The following is a 27,281-nucleotide window of genomic DNA, read 5'->3' as shown; positions in this document are numbered from 1 at the left end:
CCTGAACATTTTAAGAAAAAAACTGGCCTGATAGGTTGAGGTACATAAAAATTCTTCATTTTGTACTTTTTATACCATGCATACATGTACTATGCAAGGTATACTAAGTTTAGTCCCAAGTTTGTAACGCTTAAAAATATTGATGCTACCAACAAAATTTTGGTATAGGTTTTCATAGAATCACCTAATTAGTCCATTTCCGGTTGTCCGTCCGTCTGTCTATGGACACGATAACTCAAAAACGAAAAAAGATATCGAGCTGAAATTTTTATAGCGTTCTCAGGACGTAAAAAGTGAGGTCGAGTTCGTAAATGAGCATCATAGGTCAATTGGGTCTTGGGTCCGTAGGACCCATCTTGTAAACCGTTAGAGGTAGAACAAAAGTTTAAATGTAAAAAATGTTCCTTATAAAAAAATAAATAACTTTTGTTTGAAACTTTTTTTCGAATACATCACTGTTTGCCCGTGAGTTGGCCAATTAGGCGGAAATTTTATAGTATGCATTTGAATATCAGTTATGTATGTGTCACATGTATGTATGTGTTATGTGATAAAGAAATCAACACTGACTATACATGGTATTTCAACAATTAACTCAGTCAATTGTTTGTTTTCACTTGTTTAATCTAAAATGATTCGTCTACTAGGTCGTCTGCTATGCTCAAAAACAAGGATTTATTAACATATCATAAAAAAACAAAAATACCTGATTTGATGCAACGTTCAATGAATGGACTGAAATAAAATAATTAAAAATAATGTAGGTATATTTAGAATAAAAGGTGCACTTAATTTTTTTATGAATTGAAAAAAAAAAAGTAAAGCCCATTTTGTGATGATATCGTGCATGTATCATATTTGGATATACCTCGACCTACCATACCGTATGGTAGCTGGTTGCTGGTAATTTGAAGTTTCAGTTTATTGGAAGTAATAGTAGAAGAAACACAATTTCATAGTGATATTAAATTATCGTTGAAGCCGTTACTTTCTTTGTTGTTTAACTTATATTATCATAAATAAAGTATTGTTATTATTGTTCTAGACCTCAATATACATATACGTTTAAATATTACAAAATTATTGTGTTCTTTATTAATTATTATTATCATTCTTTTAATAACAGTAAATTAGTTATTTTTATTTTAATTGTTGTGTGTTTTATTATTGAATTTTACGTAATTGTAAGTATTTTTTTAACTGTTTGTTTTTTTAACTATCTAATTATATTTTTTTTGCTATTTTTCGAAACTTAAAAGTTATTGCTTTTTTTGTTTATACATGTGTTTACTGTACTTTAAGTATATTAAAATAAGTAAATAAGTTATTGGTCAAATTGAACTTTAATTTGTGGAACTCCATAATATTAAATAAATATAACAAAATTAATTAAAGAGAATTGAAAAAAAATACACTCGAACCCGGACTTCTTGGATGCATGTAAATATCGTGTGCATGATTAAATGTAAACAACAACAATAAGTAATAATAACAAAATTAATTTGCAAAGTTCCACTTATATTAATAAACAATTAATTTACCAAGATATAAATATTGTTGTAATATTAATTAATGTCTTGGAATATTAATTGTTTATTAATATAAGTGGAGTTTTACAAATTAATTTTGTTTTATTTATTTAATAAATAAGTTTACTTTTTATATTAAGGATGTATGAGCGTGTATGATCAAGTAATTTCAGGTAAATAAATTAAAAAATATATGTTTTTAATTTTGATAGTGAATTATGTTATAACTTGACGATATAAGATGAAAGAAAAGTAAGAATACAATTTTTCGACTTCTGGCGAAATTTTCAAAATATTGAAAATTTTTTTTAATTATTTAGCTTTCGATATTTCGAAAACCAAGACAGATATCAAAAAATTTTATTCTTAGTTTTCCGTCTACATTCATGAAGTTATTCGATTAACAAAAATGTAAACCATACTTAAACAACTCAGCTGATTTTTTCATTGAATTAAATGCAAAAGATTTTATTTTATATTTTAATGTGCTGTACTTTTTTATATGTGTATGGTATGTGCGTATGGTTTAAAAGATTGTAAACAAACATTTCCGTTTAATATTATGTATCTATGGTTAAATATTATGTAACTATAGTCCTTTTTTGTATCGCTAGATAGAGTCTTTTTTAGTATTCAAATCCAATAATAAATTTCTCATCGTCAAAGTTGAAAATAAGATAAAAATAATTTCAACCCTAAATCTATAGCCTGCTCGTACTTTCCCTTTAATGAATGGAGACACTTGGTTTTTTTTCTTTTCATTGTTAATATGTTTATTTTCTATTAAAATGTTGTTTTTTTTATATTGGTTTTCATTGATTCCAAGTGAAAATTATAAAAACTTTCAAAATAAATGGTTTTTTGAGATTTCTCTATAAAAGCATGTATTTTATATCGATTTTCAATGATTTATTTTTAAAAATTTGTATGGATATGGAAAAATTTGTTTATTTTGTGCTTTTTAGTGAATCTGAAGTACACTAACTAATTTGTCACTAAAAAAAGAATCACCGAATCATTGAGTTATTCGCCCTCTTGTCGTGCATACTTAATGAACATTTAAGACTTTTATGGTTTTCTCACGGATGTGTGGACCAAAATAAAATGGGACCACACGGGAAGCACCAGCTTTCAAATCATCAAAATCGATTCAAAAGTTCTGAGGTAACGCACATAAAAAAAATACAGTTGAATTGATAACCTCCTCCGTTTCTGTTTGAAGTCAGTTAACAAATACTAAAAAATTTATAAATATTGAATTTTATGAATTTATATATTTAAAAAAATGTCGAATGTTAATCCCAGGATTTGCTTTCTACAAAGCGCGTGTTTAACCTCTAAAATAATAATTAATATCTATAATTAATAGATAACTAGGTAATATAATAATTAATATCTGAGAAGTTAATGATGTGGAACATAAGGTCCGCATTCACATGAACACCTTGTTCAGATTAGTAAGCAACAATCCGGAAAATCATCTACGTACTTATTGTTTTTGTTAACAAACAGGTAATATAGAAAGAAACTCATTACTCTTGTCCATAATGCACTAAATTACAGGAGTTATTTTATTATTTAAATAGATTCAGTATCACGTACTGAAAGTAAATGCACAAAATCCTTACAAAAATAGGCGTGGAAAGAAAACCGTTTTACGCTATATCTCCATAACTATATAATTGGATATTTTGTTATACAGAATGTTCGATTTACATCTAGGCATATAAATACCACGAGTATGACAGAATGCATGCGAATGGAGCTATTGTTTTTGTACTGATGATGGAATTTTGTAAAAAATTTCTTCAAATGTTCATAGATCCTACCTAATAGATATCAAAAATGACCAACGTTAAAATTTATATATACAGGGTGTCCCGTAAATACCGCGCGCTTGTGTTGCATCAGGTAGAAAATTATTATTCTGATTGGCTGCCTATTTTAATTAATACCTAACTAGCCGTGCATCTTATCACAAAATGGAAGAGAACGTTTCGTCTTAGAATATTATTTTCTACCTGATGCAACAAAAGAGTGCGGTACTAACGGCACATGCGCGAAGTACAAGATTTTGAATTTTTTCAAAATAAAGAACATTTTTGTATTTTTTGATCAGTTTTAAGTAAAAAAGTACTCGTGTGATTTTTTGTCTAAACGGTTAGTTTTTGAAATAAAAATTCTTGAAAAATTAAAAATGTAATTATCGATTTTAAGAAAAATGTGTTATTTTTTCAAAATCTGTGGGAATTCGCTTACCTAACGTAGCTCCTTCGCTACGAATTTTGTTTCTTATTGGAAAAATACTTGTAGATAAAATTTTTTGAAATATTTATATATTGTATTGCGATAAAGAATAACAAAAAAAAAATTATAAAACACTCAAATTTATCATTGTGTAAGGGCGGGCCACTTCCATTTGTTTATTATTCTTTATCATTTGTCTAGATTACAAATTGAGAGCACTTACAACAAAAGATATTTTCTTTATTTATGTTTCAAAAAATTATAGACTAGGTAATTTTCCTCGTTGTACTATTTATGTCATTCTAAAGGTTTAATTTTTCATTCGCTTCTGCAAATTTTATATGCACTAAAATTCAAATTAGGTTGTACACTGCACGGTAAGAAATGTATAGTGTTTGTCACAATGTTGGTATGATATAGAGACACGTCATGTTATGAGTATATCTTTGTGAGCAGTAATATTACAGTATTGAATAGGGCAATCCACCAGATGTATTGTGGATATCGCCAACCAGTATGGGTCTGACGCCCATGATGCATTGAGTCGTATGCCCTTACTTTTGCTAATGTTGCGATTCTGTTCTCACCGATACTGGCAAAATGATACACACAAAATTTCTTACCGTGTATGAACCTTAAAATAAACATAGACGTCACAGTCACAAATCACAGAAAATATCTTGCATGTTTTTTAATTTAATTTTTTTCGAAAGTATAATAAAATTACTAAGAAAATTTAAAAAAAAATTGATTTTTCATGTTAATGTCACGAATTAAAAGAAAAGAAGTCTTTTAACTCGTAGTGTCTGCGTGTCTGCTTGTCTGCCGAAAAAACTTCGATTTTTATCTCCTTTTCCGAGATCCAATCAAGCTGAAACTTTGCAGCGAGACTTGTACTCCAGTAAACGAGGCTTAATGCTTCAAACTTTTTTCCTATAAATGCGATTGAATGGAAATTTTGGATTAAGCTTTGCTCACCTTCTAGATCAAAAGTTATATGGTGACTAGTGATGCTTTTGCCCAGGGGGTGGTAACCACCTCATCTAAGGGGTCGCAAAGTATACGTTAAAATTGGCAACGGGCATCGATAGAGCGATGAAATCTAAGGAGCGTCATTTAAGTATATTTTGAACCTGGAAAATGAAAAAAATATTTATAATGAAAACAAAGTTTTTATGTTTTATTCAGTAAAAAAAAAATGATGAATTTACCACAGGAACTAAAATCAATGCTTGCTGCTTTTCAGTTTATTTTATTTAGGAACTTACAACATGCTCAAAAAGTTCAAGCAGTTTCGGATTTATAGTTTTCAAAATATTGCAATTTGAATGCAATAATACTAGGCACCATATAACTTTTAATCTAGAGGATAACAAAGATTCATCTCAAATTTTCATCGAAATCGGTCAAAATTGGTCAAAATTGAGAGATTTCAGTTGTTGAATAAACTGTGGATTAAGAGCTAATCATTCGTAGAGATGTTTAGCTTTTGAATTTGAATTGTTCATAATTTCATAATTGATTATGTTAAACTTGATATTTACATAATTTTCTTATTCACTGAAATAGTTACAAGTTTACATTTTATGTAATAAAATAATAATAATAAATATACGCATTATAGGTAACTATGTAATGTATTGTAATTCTGCGAATGCAACTGGTTTTCAGTTACTATTTAGTATTTATTAATTAACTTACTGTTAGTGAATTATTGAACTTTATAAATAAACTTGAATGAAAATAATGTTATGGAAGACTACTTTATTAATCAATTACTTCAGGCTACAGAGAATTTTTTTTCTGCATTAAATTACAGGAGTTATTTGTTTATTTAAATAGGTTCAGTAACACGTACTGAATGTAAATACACAAAATCTTTACAAGAATAGGCGTGGAAGTGCCTCCATTTTGAGAAAAAACGTTACGGCCTATAACCCCGCAACCGTGCACTTTAAGCCCAAAATGGTAATAACTTAATCTTTTTAGACAATTTTTTTTTAAAAGGCAAATAATTTATTGCTAATTATGTCACTAACGTTAACTTTTTTCATATATTTATTGAATTTTTATCATTACGCTATGTATACTTCTTTTTTATTAATCTTACAACCGGTGGTTGGAAGCATTAAACGCGTTATAACTTCATAAATATTAATTTTAGAAAGAAAAGTTTAAAGTAAAAGTTTTAGAAAATTTGTAGATTTAAAAGTTAAGTTATTAGCATTTTCTTGTTTAAACAAATATTAGAAGACATATCGGTCAAACAGTCAATAAGTAAATCGTCATAGTCGTATTAGCCATAAACGATTAGTGATACAAAAAAAATTTGTTTTACGAAAAAGGTAAGTAATTTAATTATCTACAATAAATGCTATTACAGATATAGTCTAAAACGGTTTCCCTTAAAATGGAGGTACTTCTCCCCCCGCCTATTTTAGTAAGGATTTTGTGTATTTTCCTTCAGTACATGATTCTGAATCTATTTAAATAATAAAATAACTCCTGTAATTTAGTACATTATGGACAAGAGTAAATAGCTTCTATATTACCTGTAGTAAATTTCATATCTTGAATGTGTTTTATTTAAACTTATTTCTTCCATAAATATTATATTCAAAAATAATAATTAATAAATAATATTCATCATTTTTCTTCTACGTATTCTACGTATTTTTCTTTCCTACGAGGAAACTTTCCACGATTTTGCGGCTGGGTAGTTCCCCAGGTAATAAATGGTGTTATTTTTAATGAAATTAAAATAAATATTTTTACTATGTTTTTATTTATGAAAGAATCAATGAGGAAGCCTCGGCTGACTAGAATGGAGCCTAGAAAAAACCTAGGTGCGAAATCGACCTAATCTAATGATAACATTATTTATTTCTAGTGCCAGTAATTTTTCTAGTTAACAAATGATTTGTGTACAATATGTATTGTACAAATTTGCAAAATTTGCAAGACAGATCATTTGTTGTGGAATGTATGAAATCGCTAAATATATACCGATAAACCATAGGCGTTTTGACTAATTATAAATCGCGTTAAGGGGCTATAGCCAGTTACGAGCGCAAAAAAACACCATTATATTTTTTTTTTTTTGGAAATATCATTTATTTTACATAAGTATAGTAAACGTATACATGTATGACATATTTAACTTTAAGAGGTCGTTGTCTGATTTAAAAAATTTGATACGATGCTGCTCCTGTAGACAATCTCTTGGAGGTACCCCAAAAAAAATGTCCGGCGGTGAGGCACCACAACTCTGGTTTCGATTATCTAAAATCCAGAAAATTTCGTTAGTCGATAGATGAATACAGGTTTTAACCGAAGGAATAGTCAAAATTTTGATTTTTGATGAAATTGAGGCTTCCAAAAAAAATCAAAATTTTGAAAAAATTTTAAGTATCTAAAATATCGAAATAATTTTCAGAAATCTTATTCGTCCGATTAATACCTGGAAAAAATCTAAGAAGATTATGCAAAAATTCAAAACCGATCGATCGAGCCGTTTCTGAGAAATCTTGCTAAGCGACTTTGAAAACGCTGTTTCGAGAAAAACGCGTTTAAAATTTCAAAAGACCTTTGAACGTATACAGATGTCCTTGCATATATGCGTTTATCTTCGCGAATATTTTTCAAATCAACTTGAAATTTTCAGAAAATATACTTAAATATATGTACATTCCGGATATTCGCTCCGTGCGTGAGTTTCGTTTCCATGGTAACGATACACTACTTTAATTATAGAATTGTATGGATGCATATATAATTGTATGGATTGCATTTAAGACTTACATTTAAAATTTAATATTCTTGTCTCACAAATTTAAATAAATAATTATGATAATTTACATTTGAAAAATAATATTTGTTCAATTTGATTTCTTATTTTCACAATTTTTAATGCATTAAGTTTAATTAATTAGTGTTTTTCAATAATTTTAATTTGACATTTCTATTACATTAACATGTAAAGAATTGCAAATTAGTCATAACAGCCCCCTTTAACTCCAAAATTTTTCACTTAAAGCGCTGGCATCGATTTTATTGTCCCTACCATGACTACGCACACAACGAATCGATTTTTTGAAATGTTTAATAGAATCGTCGAAAATGGACAACGCAGTTATATCGATTACTCTTTATGATTAAAACCTTCAAAATTGAAGTTCATTACAATTGAAGCCGTGCACCTTACCATATGCATATATATATATATTGGTATAAACCGAATTTTATAAAATTTGTTATCATGGATTAGGAGTTGAGAACATTAATTATTTATTCGATATAAAATCATCTTTCATGTAAAGCTTTGCTTTTTATTACGATTATTTTAAAGTGTTAGATTTCAATAAAAAAAACACCTTTATATTTAAATGTTAATAAATATTTATATTTAAATGTTCATGATAAAATTAATATTGTGAATATTTAAATTGTAAATCCTTGAGATTATAATAAAAATTGAAATTATTTTCTATGATATTAAAATTAAATGATATTAAAATTAAATGATATTAAAAACATATCTAACTTATTTTATAATTGCATATGATTATTTAGATTAGTGAAGCCAGAACAAATGCCGTGCAATTATTTCTATCAAATTCATCGAATAATCAAATTTTCCATCCCACTAATATATCACTCTGATAGAAAGTTATAGTAAAGATTCCTTTATATCAATTGAAAAACTCTACAACTCAGACTCAACAAAAAGTTTTATATAAAATTTATCGAAATTTATTCCAATTTATTGGCACTCAGCGGTTTTTTTTCTCTTTAATACGGGCAATAAGGAACACTTTATTTAGTCCATTATCCTGCCTTTTAAGACATAATCGAAAGCCTAAGAATCTATCACCGATTGATTGAAAAGCTATTTCCAAATTTTTAAACTGGGATGGCAAACTGTCCTTATACCACTCATTCGAATACTAATATTGTCCTAAAACTTGCCTCCGTCTGATTGAAAACGCTTTAAAATACCGAGACGAAATTCGCTGATCATTTTGATACCAAGCCGATTTAGAAGCAGCCGGGCCATAATTCCATCTTATTACCGCATTATTATCAAGAAATGAAAAAGAAGTCTCTTTCAAACAGAGTTTCTCTTTTTTCTAAAAATACATGTTCTAACGGATATCAAAAAAGGTAAAAATAGTAAACAAATTTCTATCTCAGATGTTTTAAAAAATTAATCAGTCTGCCAAATTATATTTAAAATTAGTCATACTGTTATATATCATACATAATATTATTATACAAAGGAGAGACCACCTGTTGAAAAATAAACGGTAGATAGTTTTCTCTCACATCTGCCCATCAAGTGAATTACATACTTACCGTTTTTGAAATACAGCTTGCTAAAAAATCTGAAAGTTTTTTAAAATTTTGAAAAGGAGTACTTGATTTCCTTTTTATTTTCTTGGTTTATTTTAAACATACATTGTTTTACTATAGCTCGGAAACAGTAAGTTTTTCATAAAAATTGTTTAAATAAAAGTTGAAGCTAATTTTGAGTCAAACAACTTTCTCATTTACACTTTTACAAAAACATCATTTTTTCTTAATGAAAATCGTGAAAAACCCTTTTTTTGATACTTTAACGCCACCTACTTTTTGTAATTTAACTCGTATGACGTTGCTCCAATGACATAAAATGTAGCTGACAATGTCTTCTACATTTTTTATTTGAAAAACTTTTCCCTTAAACCAATAGATTCCGAGAAAAACGCATTCCAAATTTTTTTTCCCATTTTTTTGGATTTTCTCAAAAACAGCTGAACGAAAAATTCTCTTAATTTTTTTTAAAGTTATTTACATGCCCCCCTAACGATCTATAACCTCAGAGTCACTATTGTAATTTTTTCCAGGTCCGGCCTTTTTTTCGTCTATATTGACTGAATCAATAGTTAATAAGTTTCATTAACACAACATCTTTTGTTTGTGAAATTGGGAATGTCGGCATAGAAACGAATGTGAAAGCAGTTCCGGTCAAAACCAGAAGCTGAAAATATATACAATTTGACTTAGGAGTAAGAGTATTATAATCCAGTACTTTTATCGTTTGAAAGTACGGGGTAGTTTGCGTAAAATCCGGTAGTTCTGATTTTTTGTATACTGGTTTATGATGTTGGTCTAATGAATAATCCAAATTTGTGACCTCAAGCTCCGAACGCAACTTGGTCAAAAATCGAAAAAGACCTTAAAGGACTAGTTTTTGATAGTAACTTCAAGATGTTTTTAAGTAAACTAAATTTGCTATAATATGAGACTAGAATTGTTTATAGATTCTGCACAGAGCAGAGGACATTGAACATTGAACATTGAATTATGTTATAAATATGAAATGAATATCATATAATACAGTAGAATCTCGATAAGTTAAAGTCCAAGGGAAACAAAAAATATTTTAAGTTATAGAGGTTTTTAGTTATCAAGGGTCTATGTTATTGAATGCATCAGAAGGATGGGTTCAATAAAATACTGAAAATTAAATACATATGTAATCATATTTATTCACATTACTTACATTACATAAAAATAAAACAACAACTAAAGGTTTAGTCTACTTATAAAAATCTGTGATCTACTTATAAAAAGCTTTGAAGAATTTAGATAAAGCAAACAATAGGTAATGTTATTGTTTACGTTAACAAGTAAAAACGTGCAAGCAATAAATATCGAAACCAGTTGTTTTGACACTCTTTCAAAATGACTCATTCACACAATTTTATGTTATAGAGGTTGTGGAAAAATTTCTTTTAGTTACTGAGGGCCTAACAGAAATTATTTATTTAAGTTATAGAGGTTGCGTATTTTAAGCTATAGAGGTTTTGGGCTCTGATGGGAAGGGAACGTAGTATTTTTTGAAGTAACTAAGGTTTTTATGTTACCGAGGTTTAACTTATCGAGATTCTACTGTAATACATGAACCTTCTACACTCTACAGAAATGTTTTTCAATGCTTAATTTAAGATAGTTATTACTTTCACTTTAATGGAGATTCATATATTTTTATTTTTTAAATTTATTATTATATATGTATGTATGTGTTATGTAGGACATATTATTTATTATTAAATAATTACAAATACTTAAAAAAGATATAAAAGAAATATAAAATAAACTGTTACATAAACAAAACAATCTAAAATGTAAGAGACCAAGAGTGAATGGTCTATTCAAATCAATTTCGCTTCAAGTCAAATTATTATATAGGATTTCCTTAACCAAATATATCACTCATTTAGGTATGTTCTGTTGAATTATCAATGTACAAAAATGAAATCTTGTATTTTTAATATTAAATATTTTGGAATTAATAGGCAAGAGGTCACCTTATGTGAACAAATGATTTTTGTTCAGACCAAATAAAAAAATATTTTGTTGCCTTTATTTATAAAGAAAACAAAAAATAATACATATTTATCAAATTATTTCACCAATACAGAGACACTTAAATGTGGGAGGTATCAAATTATATATTAATATAGATACGGAATCAATTATTGTTTTATGATAGTCCCCTCTATATTCTAAACTGACACCTACTAATTTAATGGATTTGATAGGTCTGTGAAATCATAAATTTTTCTAATTTTCTCATAGCCACATCTCCCGAATCAGGCCTCAGATCGAAATTCGGTAAAGAGCATTTCCATATGTCTTGATAAGCTTAATTTACTGGTACAGTAGAACCTCGATAACTTAAACCTCGGTAACATAAAAACATCTGTTACTTCAAAAAATACTATGTTCCCTTCCCATCAGAGCCCAAAACCTCTATAACTTAAAATACGCAACCTCTATAACTTAAATAAATAATCTCTGTATAGGCCCTCAGTAGCTACATAGAAACTTGTACATACCTCTATATTAACTAAAACATGTACATACCTCTATATTAACCTTTACCTAACATAGACCCTTGATAACTTAAAACCTCTATAACTTAAAATATTTTGTGTTTCCCTTGGACTTTAACTTATCGAGGTTCTACTGTATAATTATCTGCTATCAATAACAGAACATTCTGTATAATTGGGAAATACCCATAATTGCATTGAATTTATCCTTAAAGAAAAGGGTCAGTTTTATGATTTCAAATGTGAATGAAAACTCAAGTCTTTAGGTAAAATGATATCGATGGTGAAAATACTTATAAATTGTATCGCATCTATTCAGTTTTCTTTCGGACAGATGTTTGGAAATGCAATAATGACATATTTTTATGTCGCATTTCCTCCGAAAGCTAACGATTTTCGAAAAAATGTTATAAATAAAAAATGTTAGTTTTTATGAGGATCAACTTTTTAGACTCTAAATTGCCTGTTAAAGCAATTCCCGGACAACTAAATCCAATCTGATGTCGGAACATGATGTCCCCGATCAAACTCTACAACTTTTGTTAAAGTTATTTATTGATTGATTAAATACAAAATGAGCTATTAGCTATAACAGATTAAAATGGGGTCCACCCTGTAAAATACTTAATTATAAACCACAAACCTGCGGTTTTATTAAAAATCAAAGATAATGGTAATAAAGAAAGTCTTTAAGTTTTATGCTTCATTTCGTAATAAATTCGGACCTAATAAAGATATTTGAGAAATTCGAAACCACCCTGGTTCCAAGTTTAATTACCTAACGGTTTGTATAGTACTAAAAAATTACTATCAGAACCAGATAAAGAAATTTATTAACATGGTGCTTCTTACTAGAAATTCTATCTATCCAAGCTAAAAAAGTTTTAAATAAGGATAATTAAAAGGCCTATTGGAGCTTATAAACAATAACAATTAAGTTAATCATGTGACACTTGTTAGCACATTTTTATACCATGCAAATATGAAATATACATAGTATATTAAGTTTAGTCCCAAGTTTGTAACGCTTAAAAATAATGATGCTAGGAAAAAAATTTTGTCATAGCTGTTCATAAAATCACCTAATTAGTCCATTTCCGGTTGTCCGTCCGTCCGTCCGTCTGTGGACACGATAACTCAAAAACGAAAAAAGTTATCGAGCTGAAATTTTTACAGCGTACTCAGGACGTAAAAAGTGAGGTCAAGTTCGTAAATGAGCATCATAGGTCAATTGGGTCTTGGGTCCGTACGACCCATCTTGTAAACCGTTAGAGATAGAACAAAAGTTTAAATGTAAAAAATGTTTCTTATAAAAAAATAAAAAACTTTTGTTTGAAACATTTTTTTGTAAACATCACTGTTTACCCACGAGGGCGTTAATTAGGTGCAAATTTTATAGTATGTATTAATATAGGAATATCAGTTGTGTGTGTCTATTTAAAAGTGAATATCTTTTGTTATTTACGTGACGTCAAAAAAACAAACGATTGCGCATCAACACTGTCTATACATTTTTGTATGTGTTATGTGATAAAGAAATCAACACTGACTATGCATGGTATTTCAACAATTAACTCAGTCAATTGTTTCTTTTCACTTGTTTTCTCTATTATCAATTATTTTACCTGATGTGACGCATTTAAGTCATACAGGGTTATGGGTCACATATTTTAAGATACTGAACCGAAAACAGAAGTTTAAATCCAGCCTACTACAAATTGACAAATAAGGCCGATTCTTAATATTTTGCATAGTTATAAAAGTATATTTTTTAATTTTATAACTAGTGTGCTATGGAATGTAAAAACTGGATAAATTGATAATTTAATAGATAATGTTATGTATTTAAATATTTCAGGACCAAAACGACGGACGGGCGGGCAACCGGAAATGGATTAATTAGGTGATTCTATGAACACCTATACCAAAATTTTTTTCGTAGCATCAATATTTTTAAGCGTTACAAACTTGGGACGAAACTTAATATACTATGTATATTTCATATATACATGGTATAAAAATTATAAATGCGAATTTTGTCATGAAAATCGGTATATGGGTATAAACAAGTATTCTCCCCCCTCCACTCCTAAAATTTTCAGAACTGATTTAGACTTACACAGCTTCATATAAAAAAAATCATGCCTTTTATCCAAAATTGCCTTGGCGATTGTACATCCTGAAATGCAATAAAACTATATAATACACTAATAACTTCGAAAAAAAAAGAATAATACCTATTATCATTGAGGATACAAATTTTCCAATTAAATTTTCTCCTTATGCCTCTGACTGATGCGGGGCTCCTAGGTAGTTGCCTACTCTATATAATGGTTAAATCGACCCTGAAGGTAATAAAAGTAAAAGCAACCTAAGCACTTACCCTTTACATCCCGCTTTGGCTCCAAGATAACATTTTTATTAAGTTTCGTCCCAAGTTTGTAACGCTTAAAAATATTGATGCTACGAACAAAATTTTGGTATAGGTGTTCATAGAATCACCTAATTAATCCATTTCCAGTTGTCCGTCCGTCCGTCTGTGGTCACGATAACTCAAAAACGAAAAAAGATATCGATCTGAAATTTTTACAGCGTACTCAGGACGTAAAAAGTCAGGTCAAGTTCGTAAATGAGCATCATAGGTCAATTCGGTCTTGGGTCCGTAGGACCCATCTTGTAAACCGTTAGAGATAGAACAAAAGTTTAAATGTAAAAAATGTTGCTTATAAAAAAATAAAAAACTTTTGTATGAAACTTTTTTTTGTAAACATCACTGTTTACCGACGAGGGCGTTAATTAGGTGCAAATTTTATAGTATGTATTAATATAGGAATATCAAAGTGAATATCTTTTGTTATTAACGTGACGTCAAAAAAACAAACGATTGCGCATCAACACTTGCGCATTATATGAGAATATCAGTTAAATATGTCAGATATGTATGTATGTGAAATGTGACAGTGTGTTATCAACACTGCCTATACATGGTATTTCAACAATTAACTCAGTCAATTGTTTGTTTTCACTTGTTTGTTCATACATTATTTACAATAAATTATCTTGTTTGATCGGTAATAATGAAATCACTAATACCTACTTAAGTTAAAACCATTGACTTTTGATAATTTTTTTTAAAATAAAGTACTGCGTAATAATAAAACAATACTTTTGTTTTTTTATAAAATTATAAATAATACCTACTTACAAAAATATAAAAAATACTATAATAATGGGAATTCATATCGCAAATTGAGTCGGAGCTTGTTGAGGTGACGTTATACTGCAGTTTTATGTAGAAAGAGTTCAGCGAGTAAGGGTTATACAGGGTGTTCTATTATTGATAGCAAAAAATTATACCAGTAAATTAAGCTTATCAAGACAAATGGAAAAGCTCTTTACCAAATTTCGATTTGAGGCCTAATTCTAGAAATATGACTATGGGAAAAAATAAAAAGATTTGTGCATTCATAGACCAATCAAACTCATTAAACGTAGTAAGTGTCACTTTAGAATATAGAGGGGAATAGATAGAGGCAAATAGATAATTTTTCTAAATATAAAACTATTCAAGGTCTGATATTCAACACTGTATATACAGGTGTATTTCAATAATTAACTCAGTTAATTGTTTATTTTTACTACTTTTTAATTTTGATTGTTTATATTATTAGATATATTTTATTTTGATCTTTAAACTATATTTAACCCAAATAAAAATGTAAAACTAACTTCCTGATCTTTATCCATTATTTGTTAATGAATTTATATTTTTATATTATGGTTCATAAAATTTATGAAATATTATGAAATTTTTAATCTATATTTAAAACAATTAAATTAATTTAAAATGCTAATCATATTCTACTTAAATATTATTTGGTTATTAAAAAACTATTATTTTGCAATTTCATAATAATTATGACATAATACGGTTAATAACAAAAGAAAAAAAGCGACACTTTTTGTTTCGTTAAAAATTCACAATATTTGCAAGCATGTAACTTTGTTATACTAGGACTCATTTTAAGCGCACAGAAGTGAACTTGCGAAACATGCGCTATTATTTTACTATAAGATTTAAAGTGTTATCACAACAATAGGAAATTCAAAACCATTTGTAAATAGAAAAAAAAAGTTCAATTAAAACTTTATAATTTTCTAAAGAATCCTCATAAATATTCATTGGTGGAAAAAAACATTTATAAAGATCAGGTGAAAACAAACAATTGACTGAGTTAATTGTAGAAATACCATGTATAGACAGTGTTGATTACATACATACATGTCACTCACACATGTCACATTACACATACACACATGTCACACACACCTAACTGATATTCCCATATAAAACATACTGTACAATTTGCGCCCTCTAGGGTAAATAGTGATGTTTACGAAAAAATGTTTTGAATAAAAGTTGTTTATTTTTTTATAAGGAACATTTTTTACATTTAAGCTTTTGTTCTATCTCTAACGTTTTTGCAAGAAGACCCACTTGACCTATGTTGCTCATTTACCAACTCGGCCTTACTTTTTACGTCCTGGGCATGCTTTAAATATTTCAGCTTGATATCTCTTTTCGTTTTTGAGTTATAGTGTTGACAGACAGACGGACAGACAACCGTCTGTCGAAATGGACTAATTAGATGATTTTATGGACATTTATACCAAAATTTTGTTCGTAGCATCAATATTTTTAAGCTTTACAAACTTGGGACTAAACTTATAATTGCATATATACATGGTATAAAAACGGTTTTCCAGATAAAAATGGTTAAAGTTACAATTGAATATCATGTACTGCGATTATACCCTTTACTCTATCGATTTGAAAGGATATGTTATAGGTATTCATATTTTACCTGCCCTGGGTATTTTTTATTTTTAGTTTAGACAAAACTCTTTGGTAGTTTTGGAGGAAATTGGAATTGAAGTAAACCGGAAAATAGTGGACTAACCGGATAAACTCAAGTGCGATTTTCTTGTTAAAATATGTACCTACTTTTATGGGAAAATAGTATCAGGCAAAGCAGACTGGCTGATTGACGGCATGACGGCAATTTGAAATCAAGCATGGGAGAGGTCCCAAAACAAAGTAAGTAAAAACTGAAAAAAAATTCTGCCGCTTTGCCAAACAACTTCCATAATGATCGCACAATCGTTACACAATACTGGCAGCACTAAACGAAGCACTTTTACTAGTCGGAAGTAGTTTGGGGAGGAGGTGGGAGGAAAATGTCTACCAGTATTGTGTAAGGTTTGTGCGGTCGTTATGAAAGGTATTTTGTAAGCGACAGACATTTTTTTCAGTTTTTATACCATGTATATATGAAATATACATAGTATATTAAGTTTAGTCCAAAGTTTGTAACGCCTAAAAATATTCATGCTACGAAAAGAATTTTGGTATAAGTGTTCATAGAATCACCTAATTAGTCCATTTCCGGTTGTCCGTCCGTCCGTCTGTGGACACGATAACTCAAAAACGAAAAGAGATATCAAGATGAAATTTTTATAGCGTACTCAGGACCTAAAAACTGAGGTTAAGTTCATAAATGAGCAATATGGGTCAATTGGGTCTTGGGTCCGTAGGACCCATCTTTTAAACCGTTAGAGATAGAACAAAAGTTTAAATGTAAAAAATGTTCTTTATAAAAAAATAAACAACTTTTGTTTGAAACATTTTTTTGTAAACATCACTGTTTACCCACGAGGGCGCTTATTAGGTGCAAATTTTATAGTATGCATTAATATGGGAATATCAGTGTGTGTATAGCTATTTAAAAGTGGATGTATTTTTTTATTAACGTGACGTCAAAAAACAAACGATTGCTTCATCAACACTGTCTATACATGGTATTTCAACAATTAACTCAGTCAATTGTTTGTTTTCACTTGTTTTTACTAACTTTGTTTTACAGCAGTTTTTAAGACTTCTTCCACGCTTGATTTCATCCACAAAAGTACATGCTGTAACAAGAATAATTTTTTGAGAATTGTTTCGTTTTTTTTTTATAAACTTAATAAATTTCAATGTATTTATTTATAAAATAAACTATGTAAATGATTATATATTTTTTGTTTACTAAAGTTATAGTTTAATTGCAGTTTGTTACTAAAAGTACACACATTCGAATTAATTAATGGAGTGCAATGGCACTGTTACATAGCTGTCGTGTGTAGGTTTAAAAACAAATTAAATTCATTAAATAAATTTAAAAGAAATGGTTCTTTAAAAATACTACAATTTCTAAATTGAATTATTAATTAATTAATTTTAAAATATTATTTATACAAGGTGTTAAAAAAGTACTAGAGCAACCGAAAAAAAAAAAAATGTTGAAAAAAATAGCTTTTTACAAAAATTGTACAGTTAAAATAGTTTGTATTGTAAGCTCATACCTTGAAATTGACCTTGACTTTCAAAGTCATTGAAAAATGAACTCTTGCTTGTACCTGGTTAGAGATGGAAGAAAACGTTAAATAAGTCATGTTGTTCTTTTAAAAAACACATCAAATTTTCCGTGGCGGATTCAAAGCTTGGCAAACGAGCAATTGCCCACTGGATATGATCCGAAGTGCATTTACGAAGACTAAAAAAAAGACCAAATTTAATAAGAGGGTACTACAAGGGAGCATGGAGTTCATTAAAGAATACTAAAAAAAGAGAGGGAAAAGACAAATTTGTAGGAAAGTGCACCACAAGGGGGGCACCAAGTTCATTAACGAAGACTAAAACAAAACCCTCTTTATTTATAGATTGTGCCCAATGGGCCTTTTTCCTTTAATCCGCCACTGCAAATTTTGTTCCAAATATTTTTTCATGAACCGAATAGATTGGCAGAAATTGGCCTTGAAAATTCTATATATTACTGTATGGAAGTAAGATTTTGTAAAACCTTTTTAATTTAACGAGTAAAATATGTTGTTAAAAACATTTTCGGAAGGCGGCTCTCTCTGCTTCTGCAAGCATAGAATACGTCTTAATTCAGCTAAAAGGAATAATATAGGAAAAAAATTTTAAACAAAAGTTTTTTATTTTTCGAATCTGAAAAAATTCAGTATTTGAAGAATTTAAAAATAAAATTTTTAGCCTGTTATTGCCGAAAATTGAGCTTTAGAAAAAAAATTTACAAAGAAACCGTCTTTGATTCTCCACTCTGTTTTCAAGCTATTTAACAGGAAACTTTTTTAAAAAATCACCCGTATACTTACTCTACAGCTAAGAATTAACATTTTTTACTTTTTTCACTTGTTAATTTTGTAAAATTGATATTTTTTCGAAAATAAAAAAAACTTTACTTTCACAAATCAAATTATCAAAAATATTTATTTTAATTTATTAACTTCCTAATAGAAAGTAATTGTTTTGACATGAAAAAGTTAAATCTTTAATTTTATGGTAATTTTGAAACGTAGATCTCAGCTCATATCGGATACAGTAACTGACGCCTTTTATGCATCAGATAGAAAATAAAATTCTAAGACGAAAAGTTTCCTTCCATTTTTTTATCTGATTCTCGGATAATTATCTATTAATTAAAATAGGCCGCCAATCAGAAGCGCACTACAACGGCAAGACAGTGGGGAGTGGAGGCAAATAGTAAGAAACTGCCAGAGTAAGGTCTTTAACGTTACGCTGGAATGTACGTATGTGTTTGTAAGCAAGTGTGTGAAGTGTGTAAGAAAAATCCATTACTCCTGTGACACCCTGTATGTGGGTTTTATGCCAAATAATACGAAATAAAACAGATCAAGTTGGTTACTGTAAAAATAAAAAACTTTTAGCTTAAAACTCAAAAAATTTAACTTATCTAAATTCTATAAAATGTTTTTAAAATAATTTTTATATTTTCTTATTCAAGGTATTCAACGTTTCCACCAACGTATTGATCATTAAAATGTCCAATGAACTAAAAGTGAGCATTGGTGAAGATGGAATTCCATTCATTCAATTGGGACAAGAACAATTACGATTGGATTTAGAGGATCTGGATGATGAATATAAAAAAATTGCTGAAAGTGAATTACGTGAAACGCCTGAAAATGTACAAGAAGCTGTAGAAAAATTACGTGAATTAATTAGAGGTTTTTATTTTGATATTGAGTATTATACTTTTAAAACACAGTTTGTCCACAAATAAAATTTTCTAGAATAACAAAATAGTAAAAATCACCCAAAGGAATTACACGACTTTGGAAAAGTCGACAAAAGTTTCTTAAAAAAAAATTTTACCCAATTCATCTTAACTTTTTATAGATGGTTGCCAAAGTTTTATTCCAACGGGAATATGGTCAGGCGCGTTCACTCCTGCTAACTTCTTGACAAAATCTCCACCAGGACCGTGAGTAGGAATCATCCTAGGGGTGGTTGATTTTTCATATTTGAGTTTATGATGAATTTGTTATGCAAACTGTCCACAAAAATGTGGCGCACTTAAAACTATTCCAATATTTTCGAAATTTTAAACACCTAACAGAGAACTCTGTGAAAAATGATTGAATACGGCTCATTCGAATGCTGTTATCTCTCGTGGCTCCATTTCAGTGAAACCTACAACATTTACATTTACGAAAACTTTGAAATTGGGGCGTTTTCAATGTGGAAGACGGGAAACATGTCAATTATATGACTTTTTGAAAAATTTTGAACAACCGTTTGCTGTTTTCTTGAATGCAAGATTTATGAATATAATAAGAGAGAATAATAGTGGCCTACAAAAATATTGGGCCATTTGGTGTAACCCACACCCCCAACATGTCGGAAAAACCGGAGTTTGCTCCAGAAGGTATTTTTGGCCACTGATTACGAATCCGATGTCAGATTACACGGATTCTGTCACGCCTTCTGAAAATCGTGCCATTTTTGGTCAAAAATTGAATTTTTTGGACACAAACACGGCAAACTAAGTGTTTATAAAAAATGACACGATTTTCAAAAGACATTATAGAATCCGTGTAATCAGGCATCGGGTTCGTAATCAGTGTCTAAATCTATCTCATAGAGCAAAGTTTGGACGGTAAATACAGCGACCAATTCGTAATAAGCGATAAATATTTAGTTTTCCGTTTTTGTGCCAAAAAGTAAAATTTCGGGTCAATAATGGCACGATTTTTGGAATACGCAACGTAATTCGTGCAATTTGACATCGGATTCGTATTCAGCGAAAAAAATACCTACAAGATGACAATTTTAAGCCAAAATAAGCATTTTAAAAAATTTGGGCTTTCATATGCCCCCCCGTTGGTGCTCTATGCCCCCTTATATGAACAGGTTATGTTGGCTGAATGTTTCTTGAGATCCTATAAACATGTTACAAAAAGTTTCATTAAAATCGGTGCTGTTTCTCAACTTTTCCTTATTAGTTTTACTATTTATTGAATTTTCTTTATTTATGGACAAACTGATTTCAAATTTGATAAAATCTGTTTCTCAATTACTATTTTATGTTTTTAATGTAATAAACACTTATATTTTTCTAGCTGAAGAAAATTTATCCATTCCATTGGATGATGAAACATTTTTATACAAATTTTTAAGACCATGTAAATTTTATGCAGAAAGTGCTTTTGTTCGTGTAAGTATAATCTCATCATTATACTTAAGCACGTATTTAGTGCGTTCATTTTAGATTTTAACTCGAAACCCTGGTACTTTACTGTTATATCTACACTTATTATCGAGATGAATGCCCTTTTAAATTGTATTCATAAAATATAACTTTTTTTTCTAGATGAAAAATTTTTATAAATTCAAATTAAAGCATGAAAAAATGTGCTCTAATTTATTACCCAGCAATGAACAAAACGTATTCAAACAAGGAATTATAACATTTATGCCAAAACGAGATCGTTTCAAAAGGCGTATCATGATAATACAAAGCGGATGTATGTATTTATTTTTAAAATAAAAATTATATCAATGACATACTTAAACTTTTATACTGGTTTCAGATAAATGGAAACCAAAACAATGTTCATTAGAAGAAATATTTAAAGCTGTTATGCTAGCATTAGAAGCAGCTATGTACGAACCAAGAACACAAGTAACTGGTGCTGTTGTTATTTTAGATATGGAGGGTTTGTCTTTATCACATGTTTATCAATTTTCACCACAATTTGCAAAAATGGTCCTCGATTGGGTTCAGGTAATATTCAAATTCAAATAAAATAGTTATAGTTTAATCAAATACCATATGACAGGGGTGGCGAACCTTCATCTATCAACGTGGCTTTTTTTTTATAGAAATGGTTAATGAGCCATAAACGTGCATCTAATAATTCATTCATCAAATAATTTTGACTGGTCCTCTTAATTGTTGGGATTCGCAATTAATTCTTGCTTAATGACGTTTCTTACGTGACGTCAGTGCTTTCGTCAAGACATTTTATAAAATGAGTGGAGTTTATGTCAATTTTTTTATTGATCTGTTACTTTTCAGATCAGTTAGCTATCCAGGCTTCCTTCAAAACCTTCCCTCTTGAAAAGTATGACTATGTCGAGCAATGACATTTGCAACGGAGTAACTTGCCGCTTTCGTATAACAATTTTTACAACATTTTTAATTAAAGACTTCAATTGTTTATTTCTGTATTTAATTGCAATTGCAATTAATTCCTTTTGCACTGGTTCGCTTTTTTGAATAGCGGATTTGTGATTTTATTTGTTTTGAAATGCCAATTGCAGTTCAAGATGTATCTACAATAACAAACGAGCGCGCATTCGTAAGATTACTCATAGTGAACTAATACTTCTTAGTGAACTTTGTGATCGATGGCGTGCCCAAAATATTATAGGCACGCGGGTTCGCCATCCCTCCCATATGACATAGAATCTTCCTTACCTGTATTTCGAAGAATGTTAACATCATTGACACAAATCAGTTACATATGGACCAAGATGTGGCCGCAAAATTTGCAGGGTATCTCTTATATTGATAAAAACCATCCATGGTGATCTTCACGTTTATAAAGAATAAGCTCCATGATTTCCTGAATTCCGTATAATCTCAAGAGAGGGGATTTTTTTTATTTTTTATTGCAAAATTCACACACTTACTTGGTCCAAATGTTATAGTGATCAAATCTATATCAAATTGTAGAATTCAAGGTGTTATTCAATAAAAAAAAATGGTTGCCAGTATAAAAAATGATCTAAGTTGAGGCATTCGTGAGTTTTAATGGGGAGAAGCACTGAAATCGCGTGGCGCTAAACGGTCGAAACTAAACTCTAAAAATTCATTCTGAATTCTTCCAGCTTGGTGGATCAGTAGATCGCTGCTGGACTGACCTACAAAACCAGCGTTCGAAACCCAACCCAATCAAAACATTTCTTTATTATTTACAATAAGTTTTATATTCCATCAGTCAGTCAATCAATTGTTCGTTTTCACTTGTTTAAAATTACTTCCTACAATTTGATTTTTTCTTAAAAACTACTATTTTCTCCAAGGTATCGCGTTGAAAAACGCGACGGGTAAAGTTTTTTTAATATGAAAATTCTCACCCTGTACTATTTTTTAATTATTTGTAAATAAATTGTTAAACAAATTTTTTTTTAGGAATGTGTTCCATTACGACTTAAAGGTGTTCACATAATTAATCAACCATTTATATTTAATATGCTGTATGCGATATTTAAACCATTCTTACGGGAAAAATTAAGAAATCGAGTATACTTCCATGGTAAACAGCGTGCACAGTTAGTTGAATATATTGGACCTGAATCTGTACCAGCAGCAATTGGTGGAAAATTAGAAATACCTGAAATACCTGGCCTTGTTTTATATGATATTTTATGCGAATATGAAGAAGAATATAAAGGTATTATGCATATTTTAATTTTATATAAATATGATCGATCTTAATGTCGAAATAAAAATTCTTTTAAAAAATTAAATCATGTTGGCTCATTGTGCGGATCATTTCCGGATTAACCATTTGGCAGAGTAGACAACTGTCTAAGAGCCCCGCGCGCACAAAAAGAGTTGATAATGTTTCATAGAGAGAAAATAAAATTGGAAAATTTGGGACCTCAATGATAGTATGTATTATTGCTTTTTTGGAAGCATGCTGTCAATTGATGAAATACTTCATACTTACAGAAAAGAAACATCTAATATCGAGTAGTAGAAGTAATACTACTTCTCGATGCTTACTACTCAATGCGTTTCTTAACATAACACATCCATATTATTCGCCGTTATCACGATGATGGATCTGTAGAAGAAGGTGTGATCAGAGGAAAAGATATTATAAAATTGCATTGCCCAAGGACCCTGCCATGGATAAAATCCGGCTTTGATGCGGATGAATGTCACAGGTCCCTTCCATGGTTAAAGATTGACCCATAGATTAATTGAAAAAAAGACACGACTTAGAATAATTATTTGTTTTGTTTTAGCTTGCAACGAAATTGGTTACATGAACTGTATCAGCGTTAAATAAAAGTCAAGTTGGTGGAGTGCTCTAAGCGATATTATGGAAAATTGAAAATGTGATAGCAACTAGATAAGAAATCGATTTAATGAAAATATTTTTTATACATAACTAATGTATTTTTAACCTATTATTTTGAAATTTAAAGATAGATTTAAAATTTTTTAGCAAACATTATATATATATATATTGAACATTATTTTTTAAATAAATTTTTTGAGATTTTATAATAATAATTCTATATATTTATTTATATTTCTTGTAAGTTGATCTAGTATTCTTATGGGTTCCATAAATTATAAAACATTTGTTTCACAAACGTATTTGATGAAAATGTTTCAATTTTAAAAGTAAATAACATCGCGCTATAGCCTTTATAGAGCGGGTACTTTTATAAATTGCTATCTTTATAAATTATAGCCTATGTGTTATTCTTATTGTAGTTTCATTAAAATCCATTGTGTAATTTTTGCATGAAAACGTAACAAACATACAGCCATTTTCGGTTTTATAATGTACTAGCAGTTAACCCACCCGCTTCACTGGGTGGGTTATATCCCTGCTAATTTCGTTGTTTTTAATTTTTTGATGTCGAGTCTTAATTTTTTTGAAAATAAAAAATCATGTTACTCGCTGATAATGTAGCTTTCTATAGGTATATCTAATGTATCCAAAAACCTTCATCCACTTTTCCACCCACCACCTTAAGAGTTAAATTTTCAAAAAGCCCTCTCTTAGGCTATTGTGCCAACAAAAAAAAACCCACATACAAAACATGGCCCTACTCTCAAAAATTTTGACTGTGCGTTGTTTTATCAGTCAGTCAGTTATACTTTTATATAATATACAGATTGAATTTTATACTGTTTTCCATTATCATATATGTAGTAAGAAGACATTATTATTTATAAGACAAGAAAAGACTCTTCAGACAATTAATTGATGATATTGTATGTATTGTATGACAATTAATTTTGGTACTTGAATAGGAGAAATATGAATAGGAGAACATAGTGTCTACGAGAGGAAAGAAAAACTTTAGTAGATAATATATAGAACTGTAACTATTAGTAGTTCTGTATCAAATATTCATTCTATATTATATTAGATTTTGTAAGAAAATCTTTTATACTGTGTTTCCTTTAGAAATCTGTTAAAAAAATTCAAGTTTCTATCTTCAATGTTTTGTTCTTAACTTTTTCTGCCTGTTCGAACTTTATACTTATGGGTTTCTAACCATTGTTTCAAATTTTTCGTACAACGATAAAATGTAGATTCAGATTTTCCGATTAATAAAGAAGACAATGTGTAGTGTCAGAAGTTTCAGGTAAAGCAAAGCACGGAAAAAACAAATTAAACAAAATCGTCCTGGTTTATTACTAAAACTATAATAAATTACAAATCATATTTTATTTATTTTACAAATTATATCACTCTTTATTTACATTTCGAGTCAAACAAATCAAGTTATCACATATCACACAAACAGCTACTTTGTTTAATTATAGTTTGTGAGTGCGTTTATGCAGTGTTAAATAATGTTTTAAAGTAAATGTTTTATCACAATATTCACAAGAAAAAGGTTTTTCACCTGTATGAAGTCGTTTATGTAAATCTAAACTGCTTTGTCGAGGAAATTTTTTTTCACACACCTCACATGAGAATGGTTTTTCCCCAGTATGAGTTCGTTTATGTAGATTCATACTATATTTGGAAATAAATGTTTTATAACAAACTTCACAAGTAAAAGGCTTTTCTCCGGTATGAATTCGTTTCATATGTGAAATTAAATTACCCCTCACGGCAAATGTTTTATCACAAGCATCACATGAAAAAGGTTTTTCTCCGCTGTGAGTTCGTTTGTGTTCATTCATCTTCTGTTTCGAAGTAAATGTTTTATAACAAACTTCACAAGAAAAAGATTTTTCTCCGGTATGAATATATTTAATATGTGAAATTAAATTACCCTTCACAGCAAATGTTTTATCACAATTATCACAAGAAAAAGGTTTTTCCCCAGTATGAGTTCGTGTATGCTTGATTAAACTACCTTGTAGAGTAAATATTTTATCACAAAATTCACATGAAAAAGGTTTTTCTCCAGTGTGAGTTCGTTTATGTTGAATTAAACTGACCCACTGAGCAAATGTTTTATCACAAGCGTCACATGAAAAAGGTTTTTCTCCTGTGTGGGTTCGTTTATGTTGGTTCATATTATATTTCGAAGTAAATGCTTTATCACAAATTTCACAAGAAAAAGGTTTTTCACCGGTATGAATTCGTTTAATATGTAAAATTAAATTATTCTTCACACTAAATGTTTTATCACAATTATCACAAGCAAAAGGTTTTTCTCCAGTATGAGTTCGTAAGTGATTAATTAACTTACTTTGTACAGTAAATATTTTGTCACATACTTCACATGGAAAATGTTTTTTATCGGTATGAGTTTGATTGTGTCGACTTAAGCTACTTTGTCGATTAAATGTTTTACCACAAATTTTGCATAAAAAACATTTTTCTCCGGTAAAAATTCGTTCTTGTTCATTTAATTGCTGTTTCATAATAAACTCTCCATCTCCAACTTCACCTTCATTTTCACCAAATATTTCATCCCTAATGACTAATTCAGTTTTTATTTGCTGTTCAAGTTTAATATGTTCATATTTATCCTTAAACAACTGATTGTTTAAAAGGATTCCTCCTTCTTCTAGCTCTGTCGTAATAAAATCTTCAGGTGTTTCTTTTTTAATTTGTTGATATTCCGTTGTCTCACTTTTATTGAATATTTCATTTTTAACAATAATAAATTCTGTATTATTTAAATCGTTTTCAATTTTAATATGTTTTTCGCTGTTTAAAAAATCCGTATTTTTATCTGCCATTATTTTTTCTTTTCCAGTGATAGTTGACAGTCGTAAATTAGTAGTATAAAAAACAAACAGTTGAGCACATTAGCAGACTATATCAATAAACAGATGAATAAGTTAAATGCACAAGTTTAAGGCGATTTTTATTTCTAACTGACGATGATAGATGGTATAACAAGCTAGTAAATTATAATATTAATATTTTTATTTATAATTTACTAGCTTGTTACACCATCTATCATCGTCAGTTAGAAATAAAAATCTTAACTTATTCATCTGTTTACTGATATGTTCTCTGATAAAAACTTTTAAAA

At 29.2% G+C, this 27,281-nt stretch overlaps 2 protein-coding genes across 2 annotated transcripts; one reads left to right on the top strand and one right to left on the bottom strand.

Moving 5' to 3' along the window:
• Positions 1–1,131: 1,131 nt before the first annotated feature.
• LOC123305457 (alpha-tocopherol transfer protein-like) lies at positions 1,132–24,264 on the top strand. The gene is made up of 7 exons (XM_044887171.1): positions 1,132–1,184; positions 19,525–19,747; positions 21,143–21,237; positions 21,394–21,547; positions 21,614–21,807; positions 23,221–23,482; positions 24,063–24,264. Exons 2-7 carry the CDS (start codon positions 19,561–19,563, stop codon positions 24,104–24,106), a joined length of 936 nt encoding a protein of 311 aa, XP_044743106.1. The 5' UTR covers positions 1,132–1,184; positions 19,525–19,560; the 3' UTR covers positions 24,107–24,264.
• A 1,335-nt stretch (positions 24,265–25,599) lies between these two features.
• LOC123290737 (oocyte zinc finger protein XlCOF22-like) lies at positions 25,600–26,873 on the bottom strand. The gene has a single exon (XM_044871029.1). It carries the CDS (start codon positions 26,659–26,661, stop codon positions 25,600–25,602), a length of 1,062 nt encoding a protein of 353 aa, XP_044726964.1. The 5' UTR covers positions 26,662–26,873.
• Between the last annotated feature and the right edge of the window lie 408 nt (positions 26,874–27,281).

Source organism: Chrysoperla carnea, chromosome 1 (genome assembly GCF_905475395.1).
Source record: "Chrysoperla carnea chromosome 1, inChrCarn1.1, whole genome shotgun sequence".
In the NCBI taxonomy this organism is placed as follows: Eukaryota; Metazoa; Arthropoda; class Insecta; order Neuroptera; family Chrysopidae; genus Chrysoperla; species Chrysoperla carnea.
The sequence above is the reverse complement of the archived record's forward strand: the minus strand, read 5'-3'. Positions and strand labels throughout refer to the sequence as shown.